The sequence below is a fragment of the Pogona vitticeps genome, chromosome 2 (genome assembly GCF_051106095.1).
Source record: "Pogona vitticeps strain Pit_001003342236 chromosome 2, PviZW2.1, whole genome shotgun sequence".
In the NCBI taxonomy this organism is placed as follows: domain Eukaryota; kingdom Metazoa; phylum Chordata; class Lepidosauria; order Squamata; family Agamidae; genus Pogona; species Pogona vitticeps.
In genome coordinates, this window is record NC_135784.1 from 35,709,682 (window position 1) to 35,722,692 (window position 13,011).

A 13,011-nucleotide genomic window follows, 5' to 3' on the forward strand; every position below is an offset into this window, starting at 1 on the left:
TATATATGGATTTTAATATTTCCACCTTTTGAGTAGTAGAGTCATAATGATTTCCTTCACATTGTCAGAACATGTCAAAAGAAATGTAAACAGAGATTTTGGAAACAAAAGTTCTGTGAGGATCAGTTAAATCCACTGCGTATTTTTAGTCTGGCTAGGCGAAACATGATTGCTGTCTGAAGTTTGGTTAGTCATGATGTTGATCTACATGAGAATTACAGTGGTATTTTCCATTCTGAGATTGCTCTTTCCACTCATTAAAAAAATAGAGTGTAATGATAATGCGGCCTTTAGTTTGGCATGACTTTAACATACAGTACTTTCACTTTCCTTTCCTCTGTCTCTCATTTTTCTTCTGACAGTTTCATTTCCTCAGAGTTTCTCCAGCCTACCCTTGCCAAATATTCAGTTTGTCTAATTTCAGGCGGGAGCCTTGCCAAAGCCTTTTAACTGCTGCAGAGATGTCTGCTCTGTAATGCAGATTTCACAGCAACAATAAAAGAGAGTGGGGTGGATTTTGGGTGGTCTGATTTGATAGATCATTGCTTTTCATTTTTCAAAGTAAAATCTTCTGCTTAAGGTAGGTAGGGTTGTGCTATGTTCCACCTTTTAAAGAATGTCTACTTGAAAGCAGTTAGGATGCATTCAGATTGTCTCACTAAACATCATATATTCAAGATCAAGCTGTAAAACATTTCATAATACTCTATTTTAAGCTAATAAGTAGGGCAAGTTTTGTTGTTCCCATTTGCTTGTAAGTTTTTCTTTTTTTCAAACAATCTTCATATATTTTTGCTACTCGGCATGGGCTGCAATTCTAAACACATTTGCTAGGGAATAAAATCAAACAGATATGTTAGGGCATACCTAGAAACCCTAGAAAGATTGGAGGGCCAGAAATTGGAAGTTATTTGAGGGCATTCAGTTATTATTATTAAGCATGTATAGGTTTGCAGTGGCATGCAAGTTCCATCATATTCAGTGGGACTTAATGAGCACCAACTTTAATTGTAGATTCTAGCTCAGAGCAAATAACATGTGGGACAATATTGTGCTAGCGATTTTTTTTTTTGTACTTGTATACCGCCCCATAGCGCTACAAGCACTCTCCGGGCGGTTTACAATTTTAATTATACAGGCTACACATTGCCCCCCCCCAGCAAGCTGGGTACTCATTTTACCGACCTCGGAAGGATGGAAGGCTGAGTCAACCTTGAGCTGGCTACTTGGGATTTGAACCCCAGGTCGTGAGCATAGTTTTAGCTGCAATACAGCGTTTTAACCACTGCGCCACGAGGCTTTTTTCTCATCCCTCCTTTGGCTCTTAAAATCAGATTGAACTGGAGAAGGGTGGACTTCCACTGGAAGCCATAGCTTAATATTTCTGTATATTTTGAAAAGTAATTTGTTCTGAACATGTTTCTCTCTCACACACAATTTACATTTAATTTAAAACTTTGAATTTATGTAGTGCTAACTCATAGAAAAGGAACTTTTCGACAGTGAATCTGCACAGGTATTTTCAAATCAGTGTGAAAGAGTTAACATTTAAGATGTTCCAGTTTGCAGAAAAGTGTTGATAATTAAACTAGGCACTGTAATGGGATAATAGCAGATTTGATGATGTCATTTTGAAGCAAGGCCTCTAATTTACTAGTGGAATACAAATTCATGTTCATGGCTTGGGCTATATTCTCATGGTTTGCTTATGTATATATTTAAGTACATGTCATCCTCTTCTAGACAGTAATGTCCAAGACATATTAACACAACTATAATGATACACCTCAACCATTTTTCTCTTACTGTACTCCAAAATCTATTTTTTGCATTCATGCTTTGAGGTGCATTCATAAAATCATGTCTCATGGCATTATAGGCCCGATGTACTGCTAAATTTAAATGTTCAGAGGCTTATTCATGGACCGTCCATGTAGCCAGCATCCTCCCTCATTTAGTCCAAAATGTAGGCAGCTGGATAAATGCATACCAACAAATGAGGAACAGCTCTTTTGTAAAGCGAGTGGCACTTAATTGCCCATTCAGGACCAACCCATCCGCGTATATTTTGCATCACAACAGGGTTGCTTGTAACAAGACACATCTGGAAAAATAAATTTTTCTTCCACCAACTATGGAAATTGCAAATTGGCTCAGAAGAAAGCAGGAAGCCTGAGAGGGGGTGGCAAGTGATGTCACTGTGCCTGCTGTTCAAAAAAATAAAAATAAAAAAAAATCCAAGGACTTCAGTACTGAAAGCCCGGCCGCTATTACACCAGTGAATGTCGGCATTAACACTAGTCATTATAAAAGGTTATACCAGGAACAAAGTATTGTACTCAGGAACAGAAATCCAAATGGCACAAAAGAAAAGGAATGGTTTCTGCTGTGTTGTATTTATAACTTTACTATAATGCATTTGCCACAAAGCTAACCCACAATATACAATATGGTACATTTGCCCCAAACTGGTTATAATTGTCAAATGCTGTAGTCTATCTGAAAATATTAAATTAAGCAGAAGATGCCCAGTCTGTCAATGAAAATGAGACCAGAGAAGATTCTGGAAAGCAGTCCTGTCCTATATCTCCTTTATTTATTTATTTATTTGACTTTTACATGCCCCTCTGGCTACAAGGCCACTCTGGGCAGTTCAAGCATAATAAGACAGACAATACTTTCTTTGCCTACTCCCCCTTTTGCCAAAACTGATGAGGAACTAACATGGTACAGTATAGTCTTTACATTGATGCTTGTATTCAAAAAGCCTTACGCCGTGTGGAACAATTTAAATTTCCCATTTGCTGGAACTCCAAGCTGTCCAAGGTGACATCTCCTGTACGTCCATCTCATCTTGTTTCTGCAGTTCTGTTCCCACTTCCCCTTTTCTATACTCAGGTGTGCATATGTATATATGCACCTATACACATTCGTATGTGCATACAGAAGAGAGATTGGTGCTGTCATAAATGGCGGACTTCATCTGAGGTCCCCCACAGTTGACTACTTGTTCTGGGTGAATTCAATGTCCATGCCGAGGTTGGGACCACAGGTCCAGCTCTTGAGTTCTCGGAAGCCATGGCTTCCTTGGACATAAATAAAATGCAACCTCTCAGTGGCACTTCCCCCCCCCCCCATGGGGAGCAGGGACCCATTAAGATGGTCTGCCCCTGCAGGGTATTGAATCCTGTTGCTTTCCAAGATGCAATGCGGGGGATACCGGCTGATCTAGCGGGTGCTCCTGTCGAAACTGTTGGATGAATAGTATTATTATTTATTATTATTTTTATTATTATTATTTATTTTATTTATATGCCGCCCACTCTACCCAGAGGTCTCTGGGCGGCTTACAATAATTAAAATTAAATACAATAAGATGATTAAAATACAATTATAATACAATTAAAATACAATTAAAATTGCCATCATCAGGACCCACAGTTGTTATTTCAATTAAAAGCCTTCTGGAACAGGAAGGTTTTGACCTGGCGCCGAAATGTCATCAACGTCGGCGCCAGACGGATTTCAGTTGGGAGGGCGTTCCATAGTCTGGGGGCAGCTGCCGAAAAGGCCCTTTGTCTACAAGCCATCCCTCTTACCTCTTTGAGGGATGGCTCTTTCAAAAGGGCCCCCTGGCTAGATCTTAACTGCCGGGTAGGCTCATATGGAAGGAGGCGGTCCTTCAAGTATCCAGGGCCCAAGCCGTTTAGGGCTTTATATGTCAAAACAAGCACTTTGAATTGGGCTCGGGCAGCAACTGGTAACCAATGTAAATTGAACAGAATTGGCTTGATGTGATCTCTAGCGGCTCCACCACTCACCAGCCGCGCAGCTCGATTCTGGACCAGTTGCAGTCGCCGGACCGTCTTCAAAGGCAGCCCCACATAGAGCGCATTGCAATAATCTACACGAGATGTTACCAGTGCGTGTGTAACTGTCATGAGACTCCGCTCGTCCAGGTAGGGCCGCAGCTGGTATAATTTCCGCAGCTGAAGGAAGGCGCCTCTGGCCACCGAGTCCACCTGGGCTTCCAAAGTTAGACTGGGGTCCAGGAGCACCCCCAGGCTGCGGACCCTGTCCCTTAGGGGGAGTGTAACCCCATTCAGGGCAGGGAAATGGCCCTCCAACCTGTCCGGCGAAGCACCCACTAACAGCACTTCCGTCTTGTCTGGATTGAGTTTCAATTTATTAACCCTCATCCAGTCCATTATCAGGTCCAGACACGAGTTCAGCACAGAAACCGCCTCACCTGGATTGGTGGAAAACGAGAGGTAGAGCTGAGTGTCGTCAGCATATTGCTGACTCCTCAGCCCAAACCTCCTGATGACCTCTCCCAGCGGTTTCATGTAGATGTTAAACAGCATGGGGGACAGTATCGAGCCCTGAGGAACCCCATGACATAAATGCCATGGGGCAGAGCAATTGTCCCCCAGCACCACCTTCTGGACACGGTCAGCTAGGAAGGAGCGGAACCACCGTAAAACAGTGCCCCCAACTCCTAACCCAGCCAGCCTATCCAGAAGGACACCATGGTCGATGGTGTCGAAAGCCGCTGAGAGGTCCAGGAGTATCAACAGGGTCACACTCCCCCTGTCTCTCTCCCGGCAAAGGTCATCATACAGGGCGACCAAGGCTGTCTCTGTACCAAAACCCGGCCTGAAACCCGATTGAAATGGATCCAGAAAATCCGTTTCATCCAGCAGCGCCTGGAGTTGCCCGGCCACAACCCGCTCCAACACCTTGCCCAAATAAGGGAGGTTCGCCACTGGTCGGTAGTTGACCACCAGCCTTGGGTCCAGGTATGTGGCAGCCACCAGGGCGGCTGATATTATCGCTACTAAATACCCTGTCCATTCTTGACCCCGGCCAGCTCCTTGGTATATAACCAACATCTGCAGGGCTTGAAGCATAATAGGAGGAGGCTAGAGGACATTTGGAGACGGGTCCCGATGGCAGCCGACGTAAATGCTGCTAAAATCGTGTCAAATATTTATTTAGCCAAGGTGACGGCTATAAGAAAATCTTACTTTGCTCTCCGGATAAGTGAAGCCCAGGACCATCAAGCTGAACTGTTCTGTATTGTGAAAATACCCGTTTTGCGAGTCACGGACAATCATCTTGCGAAAATCGGTCCTGGGGGAAAAAAGTCTTGCGAAGTACGGACCGAAACATTGTATAGCGAAAATCGCCCATAGGAAACACTGTTTTGCGAAGCGCTATAGCAATCACAAAAACTCATCGTCATGCGGATTCGTCGTTTTGCGGGGTAATCATCTAGTGGGGCACCACTGTATTCCTGCTTCCACTGTATTTTATGGTATTTTGTTGTGCACTTTATTTATTGCTGTCATTTTATTTTGTTATTTTATTATTTTGTCTAGTTGTAAAACACCCAGAGTGGCTTTGGCTGCCCTATGGGCGGTATATAAATCAAATCAAATAAATGAATACACCACCATCCCCTGCTTCCACTGCTGAGCATTATTAGTGGATCCTGCAGCTGACACAGCATCCTGCAGTCCTGGAGAGCTAATGCCACCCAAGACTGGCTGTTGAAGAACTGGGCTCGGTCCAACGTGGATAAGCCATGCAGAAGTCGTCGCGGATGCAGAGGCAGTATGACGCAATAGCTATAATTCTCAGGAAACCCAGGTTCAAATCCGCGCTGGGCCATGGCAACTGAGGCGATGGAGGTGGCAATAGCAAAACCTCTCCTTAGATATCAAACACCCCTTAGGGTCGCCCTTGAGTCAGGTGCGACTTGACGACCCACAACAACAAGTAGTGTTGATTTGTGAGGGAAGAAGCGGGCTGTTTTCGGCGCTTTTCCACGCCCCCCCTCCTCCTCCTCCTTCCCCCGCCCCTGGCCTTGCTCCCTCCACAGCCAGCCTGCAAAGCCTCCACACAGGCTTCCTGCCTGAGGTCTTGCTGGCCCGGCTGCCGTGGCGGGGGCGGCGGGGGGGTAGGCCTGCTGTGCCAGAGAGAGAGAGCGGCCCCAGACCGGGGTACCCTTTGGGCTTTAAGACCCAGAGGCGGCCGACCTCGGCTGGCTGGCTGCTCGCGTATTGACAGCAGCCGAAGCGGCGGCTCCAGCAGCTTCTCTTCGGTCGGCGCTGGGGAGGGAGAGAGGGAGGGAAGCAGAGACGGGCGGGCGGGCAGGAGAGAAGCCGAGCGCGGAACCGCCGCCGCCGCCGGTGGAGGCTCTAGGAGAGGCGCCGGGGTTCTCCTGGCCCCGGCTCGGCGAGGGAGGGCATGGCCTTCATGGAGAAGCCGCCGGCGGGCAAAGTGCTGCTGGACGACACAGTGCCGCTGACGGCGGTGATCGAGGCGAGCCAGAGCCTGCATTCCCACACGGTGCGTTGGGAGGGAGGGAGAGACCGGGAGGGAGGGCGGAAGAAGGGCATCGCGGCCCGGGCTTCTCGGGGGCCCGGCGGCGCTGCTGGGCAGAGGAGGCTGCGGCTGGGAGGGGGGCGTCGAAAGCGCCGGGGAGGAGGCGGCGGGGGGGGGAGGAGAGGAGGACTTGGGGGGCAGCGGCTTGTGGGGCTGAGGAAGCGGGACAGGCGTCCACACCACGGCGTGCCCCCCCTTCCCTCCCGGGCTGAGCGAGGGAGGCTGGGGTGTGTTTGTGTATGTGGGGTGTGTGTGTGTGTGTATGTGTGCGTGAGGGTGAGAGGTCGGTTAGGGGGCGGCCTTGAGCGTGCCTGGCCCGAGAGATGCCAGTCGATAAAGAGAAGCCCCCCCACACACACACACTCCCGAGGTGGGGTTTCGGGCGGTGATTTAGGACCTTAATAAAGCTTTGGGGCTGAAGTTGGTGGGAGGAGGAATAATAACGGTGTGTGTGGGAAGCCGGCCTTGAATGTTGATTGAGGTTCAACCCCGGAGTCCGTTTTGGGAGCCAGGAAGGGAGGGTGGTGAGTCGTGGGGAAGGGGGTCGGACTCTGACCTGAGTAACCACGGGTTCAGATTTCTGCTGTTCGCCAAGGCGGGGGGGGGGGTGTCTTCAGAAATCTTGAGGGTCAAGGACTACGAATAATCCCTCTGGATTGTGGATCTGGGGCTTGTTTTTTAAGGAGCTCCGGAGTTCAGGATTTGAGGTGGGGCAAGCTCCCTTCTTCCCTCCCTTCCTCACACACCCCGTGGTGGCCAGAATGAGTTTGGAGGATTTACTGTCTCCTCTCTTCACCTACGATACGGGGTGGTTTTGAAGAGAGACTTTGAATTAAGTGGGGGAGTAGACCCCTTGTTAACGTGCTCTCCTGAAGGAATGCCACGCTAAAAGTTAGATTCCTCTAAAGTTGGAATAACTGAGAGTGCCCCTGAGCCCCTGAAGAGTGCCTTTCTGTGAAACCAAAAGGATTAGATCTCCTGTACATTGTAGACTAGGAAGGCAGGTTTCTAGGCAAGAAGGTATCTCGTTTTAAAACTTGTTTGGCCGAGCTCTAGTTAGAAATCAAGAACTGGTGGGAGAAGCATGTGGCTTAACCTTATAGAAGTTTGATGTCTAGGGAATTATTAAGGGAATCAGGCATATTATGTACAGTACATTTTTTTTGTTAATTCTTAATCTTTGACCATGCAATGTTTAATGGTGTGGATGATGATGTCTTATGAACAGGCCACGCTGAAGTGCTAGTAGTGAGAAGGCAGCGTAGGTAGAGAGATTCATTTTGGAAGTACTGGGCTAAATCCGGTTGTTAGTCCCAACTAGAGCAGACCTACTGAATCTGGGCTTTACATCCCACATAAACATTGACTTGCCATGTTTGTTAAATGTTCTACTGTTATGGGGGTGAATAAGAGGATTTAACCCATGATTCCAAAGTGCTATTTATTTAGGGCGGAAGAACTAGGCAGTGCTTATGGATGCTTTGAGGTCTTTGAGCTTTATGATTTTTTTAAAGGTTTCTGGATGAGACCAACATTTACATAGTCAAGTGCTGTGCTTCCAGTAATGGCTAGTTAGATGCCTCAAAGAACCTTATATCTTGAATGCCACAGCTCCTTTCTTTTTATATGCCACTAAGGATACATACATATTGCCAATGTTTGTGGAGTGCAAAAAGCAAAAACAACAGACAAAACCAACTTTGCTTTTGAACTGATGCTGAGATGACAGCTTAGATACTGGTGTTTCTTTTCCTGGAAACAAACCTGATCAGAGAACAGTCAAGAGAAAAGATCTACAGAGTGATGCTTAGATAGTGCATGTTACATAAATCGTTTTTGTGAGTGGGGAAAAAAGGAACATTCCTGTTACTTTGGCTTGAGGGAATACAATGTCCATTCATGTGCAGTTAGTGCACCCCATTCTCCATGTCACAGAAGGCTGGGGGGAATCATTTCAATGGGAGAGGGTATGTACCTGACAGAACTAAACGTATCTCCAGAACATGCTTCTCAAATGTAGCTCCTCTCTATTTGATAACAATAATAATGTGCTGTCAAGTCAGTTCTAACTTATGGAGACCCTTTTCAGGGTTTTCCCAAAAGGAAATACTCAGAAGGGGTTTATCATTCCCTTCTTCTGGGGGGCAATCTAGGACCGTGCAGCTTGTCCAAGGTTCAAATCCTGTGAGTAGAACCACTATTAGCTGGTTCTACTCATAGGAGGCACAGTGGGTAATCAAACTCCCAACCTCTGACTCGCAGCCAGATACCTAACTTACAGAGTTATGCAACCAGCTATACAGTAATACTGTATAGGATCTTGAATAAGAAGCTCTTCATAAGGAGATATAATAATACTGTATAGTAAATTTGTTTTGGACTGGTACCTGTTTATTGTTACTCTGCCTAGTATGCTCAGCAGCAGGTGTCTTAGTATTTTTGCCCAGGGCAAGAACTGCAGCCTGAACACATAACATTACCTCATATGAGAATTCTGTAAACAAACCAAAAACCCTGTCTACTTTCTTGCCCTAATATGATTTCAAGAAAGTTTGACTAGTTGTGAGATCCTGCTAATCTCTTAAAAGAGTCTTCTGGTACTTTAAAGACTAACAAGTTTTATTTTGCATGAACTCCAACGCATTTCATTCATGAACACAGTGTAGCCTCAGTTGACACATGTGTGTGCTGTTTCTGGAAGAATTGAAATGAAAAAGGTACCAGCAAATTATTATTTTAAGGATAGTTTTTGTAAAAGTTTCTTCAGAAGTATCAAGGATACTGTAGCATAGATAGGCAAGCTAATATATGTATGATTATGAACAGCTGAATTAATATTTCCTTAATCCACTTATAAAAAATAGTTTAACCTCTCAGCCAAGTCAGCGGAAATGTAACTGCAAACACCCACAGAGAAAATATCTTGATCAGTGGTCATAAAAGAAACAAGAGTTGGGTGTAGATAAATCTGCACAGATGAACAAGTTAACATGTAGTAAGATAAGAAGCTGTTGTCCTTATTCAAACCACAGGAGTTTGAAGTTGAGTAGTTAGTTGGTCTTCATGTAAGATGTGCTTAACATGCAGTGGCTAATTGATGAGGTACCGGGATGCATCTTGGTCCTGAGCATCTGGTTGTACAACTGAGATAAGTCCTGACACTTTATCAGTTAGCTACAATTAGCTAGAGGAATTTATGGAAACCTTATGTGAACACTGGATCAATTCCATAATTGGGCTAGGAGTATTTTTAAATTGGATGAGAGTGTTTACTTCCTTTTCAGCCTACTAGTGTGCCTAGATGAGAAACACAGGAATATGTGGGCAGTGAAAATGTATGAGCTCTAATAACTTTTATAGACTTGCAATCTTCATATATTTGACAGTCCCACACAATCTTTCCTTGGCAAACTAGGGATTCTATAAATACAAAAATCTCATCAAATGGTCTAGGTAGAGCTTGAACAATGTTACTGACCCTAGAACTTAATTTACATGTTACTGTTCATAAAGGTGACTGAAAGGGTGTTTGAAAGGGTGAATGAGTGCTTGAGTTGATGATGTTACTATGGCCAGAATCCTATTACATGTTTATATCAGCATAATTCCATTGACATAAATTTCAGGGACAAGTTGCTGCAAATAAAGGCATTTGCTATCACACTGGCCACAGTCCTGTAGTAAATTTCACTAAAGTATGGCCATTAAGTCAATGGGGATTTAGTGAGGGAACTCCTCCATAAGTTCCATTGATTCTAATAGGTCTACTCTTAATTGTGATTTACTATGTTGCAGTAGGCCCCTTTGAATCAACCGAACTTATGGAGGAACTGGCTCACCAAATCTCCACTAATTCAGTGAGCCTATTCAAGTGCAATTAACTACATTGGGTAACAGGATTTTGGCTACTGAGTCAAGTGACTGGTACAGGATAGTAAAGGCCTGTCCTGACTTCTTAAATGTGCTGATAGAGATACACAGACAGATGTAATTAATCAATTCTGGCCAGATTCTGGTTTTCATTTGTTAACATTAACAAATGAACATAAACGTAACATAAACCAATTCTGGTTTTCATTTGTTAACATTATGGGGAAAACAGCTTCAATTGTACAATGTTCCAATGAGTGTGTTGAACTAAATCCTACTGAACATCATTTCAGTGGGAAACTTGCTTGCCATGTAATGTGTTCATTCTCTGTGTCTTGTTGTTTGGTTTACAAATACAAAGCCAGGAAATGTAAAATGCAACATAGTCCCATTGAAATCCTGAGTGAAACTGGTTTATATCAAGCCATTCTAGCTTAATTGGGCATCTGTTTGATTTCTAAATACAGTAAGCTTGCTTCCCTGAAACTGTGGATAACCATCTTTGCCATTGAAACTATTTTGATCACTTTATTTGTATTCTAAAAGTTAGTAAAGGAACTCAGAATTTCTTATGTCCTTTTGTTCTGTCTTGTCTGTTTTGGGTTTCTATCAGAAGCTGGGGCAAAAGATAGGCAAGGCAAGAGTAAGTTTCCACAGATATTCTAAAGGCATTTGAAACCAGATCTCCTACAGAGATAATATATGTCTTTAAAGGTGTTATTTTAAAAAAATATCAGTTGTGTGAGCCTTAGCCTGGTACCTTTGGCCTTCTGCTTTTTCCAAATAGGGAATCCCTGATGATGATGATGATGATGATGATGATGATGATGATGATGATGATGATGATGATGATGATGATGATGATGATAATAATAATAATAATAATAATAATAATAATAATAATAATAATAATAATAATAATAATAATAATAATAATAATAATGTGCCATCAAGTCAGTTCTGATTTATGGTGGTCCTTTTCAGAGTTTCCCAGGTAGAGACTATTCAGAATTGGTTTACTGGGATGCACAGCAGGGAACTAAATTCCTAACCTCTGGCTTTGCAGCCAGATGTCTAATTCACTGATAGGAATTTAAACTCAGAACTACCCAGTAAAACAAGAATGCTGCTGGATCTTCATTGTGATTTCAAAGTTGTATTAAGGTCACTTAATACTTTTTTCCTGTGTTGCAGTGGAAAATTGGAGGTTTATTTTGTTACTGTATGTGTTTTGCTACTCTTACTAATCTGCCATTCTGTTTGATCCGTTATCTGAAGTGTGAACCAAGAGGATAGTACAGGTACAGTGAGGGGCAGATACTATTTTTTAAATTCCAGTATTTTCCCCTGTATTCCCAGTGTGATGTGGTAGACAGAGTGATGGACTAGGACTCAGGAGGCCTGGATCTGAATCCCTTCTCAACCGTAGAAGCTTACTGGGGATGTGGAAAATTCCTTTAATGCCTCACTTACCTTTAAAGCCCAGTTAGAGTTGCTATATGTTGGCTCTGACTTAATGGCACATAACTACAATGATTTCCCCCTAGATCACTGGTTCTTAACCTTGGGTTACTCAGGAGTTTTGGACTGCAACTCCCAGAAGCCTTCACCACCAGCTGTCCTGACTGGGGTTTCTGGGAGTTGCAGTTCAAAAGCATCCGAGTAACAAAGGTTAAGAACCACTGCCCTAGATAAATATAGGTGACCAAGCTTCTCAAAAATGGATTGTATGAGTTCGTAGTTCATGAAAGCTCACATTAATTTGAGTTTTAACATTTTGTGGAATAAAATCAGATTCTTGAGAAAAATGCAGAAATGAAAGAGTAGATGATACACTTTATTGGACCACTAAAATTAAAACAAATACCAAGCTCTGAAATGAAATCCACTTCCTCAGGCTCTAAGCAAACCCCCTTCATAGATGATGCAGAAAAATTGTTCAGAGATGTTCAGTTCTTCTTGTGAGGTTGGACCTCTTGCTGTCTCTATAGCAAGGCTTGGAATTTTTACACCCTGGCTCTTGAGCTCAAAAGGCTGTGAATTGCCCTGTGATTCACACCCACCCACCTCGCCCACATTGCTTGCTTGAAACCTTGAAAGTTTCCTTTTAGCTGTGAGGGTGGGGAAGACACAGCAGCTTTCAACACAAGTCAAGGCCCACAATTTGGTTCTTTCACCAGGTAGAAATAGCCACTTGTGTCAAATTGAAAGTAAGAGTGTGTTTATCTGTTGAGCATAAGTTCATACTCAGGTTATCTCTGGTTGATCTGAACAATTCACGTGGCTAATGTCGAGACTCCATGGTGCCTGACCATCAATGGTATCTTATATCTTCCAGAACGGACTGGTGTAGTCCTGAATATTACATAACTGCAAGAGTAGCTGATACTCTTATCTATAATTGGTCACTTTTATTGATAGTAATCATTTTGCATAATAAGTTTGATAGTCTTAAAGTTGCCACAAGACTTTGTGTTTCTTCCCCCTTTGTGTTTGCACACCCTTGAGCCTCCGTACTTGTTTTGTTTTAAAGTCTCTTCCTGTCCTGGTTACAAAGAAGAGTGAAAAACATGGCAGTGCTTTTAAGCACTCAGACATCATGCTGAGTTCATTGTACCCAAACCATATGGATTCCAAACACTGCTTTTCTAGAAGGTGGTGCTTGAAATAGGGGGAAATAAATACCATATTTTTCCATGTATACAACAACCTCCTAATTTTGTCCCTTGCCCGAAGCGGAGGAGTAATCAA

The 13,011-nt window shown here is 43.7% G+C and overlaps 1 protein-coding gene and 1 long non-coding RNA gene across 10 annotated transcripts in view; both read left to right on the plus strand.

Annotated features, from left to right (window-relative positions):
- Positions 1 to 1,600: 1,600 nt before the first annotated feature.
- On the plus strand, positions 1,601 to 5,458 carry LOC144587625 (uncharacterized). Its single transcript, XR_013542789.1, has 2 exons — positions 1,601 to 3,264; positions 4,800 to 5,458. It is a non-coding gene; the product is annotated as an uncharacterized LOC144587625 (long non-coding RNA).
- Positions 5,459 to 6,115: 657 nt separating this feature from the next.
- The window catches only part of PXK (PX domain containing serine/threonine kinase like), a 62,169-nt gene continuing 55,273 nt past the window's right edge, over positions 6,116 to 13,011 (plus strand). For 8 of the 9 annotated variants that reach the window (XM_020795470.3, XM_020795471.3, XM_020795465.3 and 5 more), the window contains exon 1: positions 6,116 to 6,354. In XM_020795470.3, coding sequence (XP_020651129.3) covers positions 6,253 to 6,354 — 102 coding nt within the window. In that variant the 5' untranslated portion in view covers positions 6,116 to 6,252. The remainder of the gene's footprint in view (positions 6,355 to 13,011) is intronic. The other variant, XM_020795473.3, reaches the window with a different exon arrangement.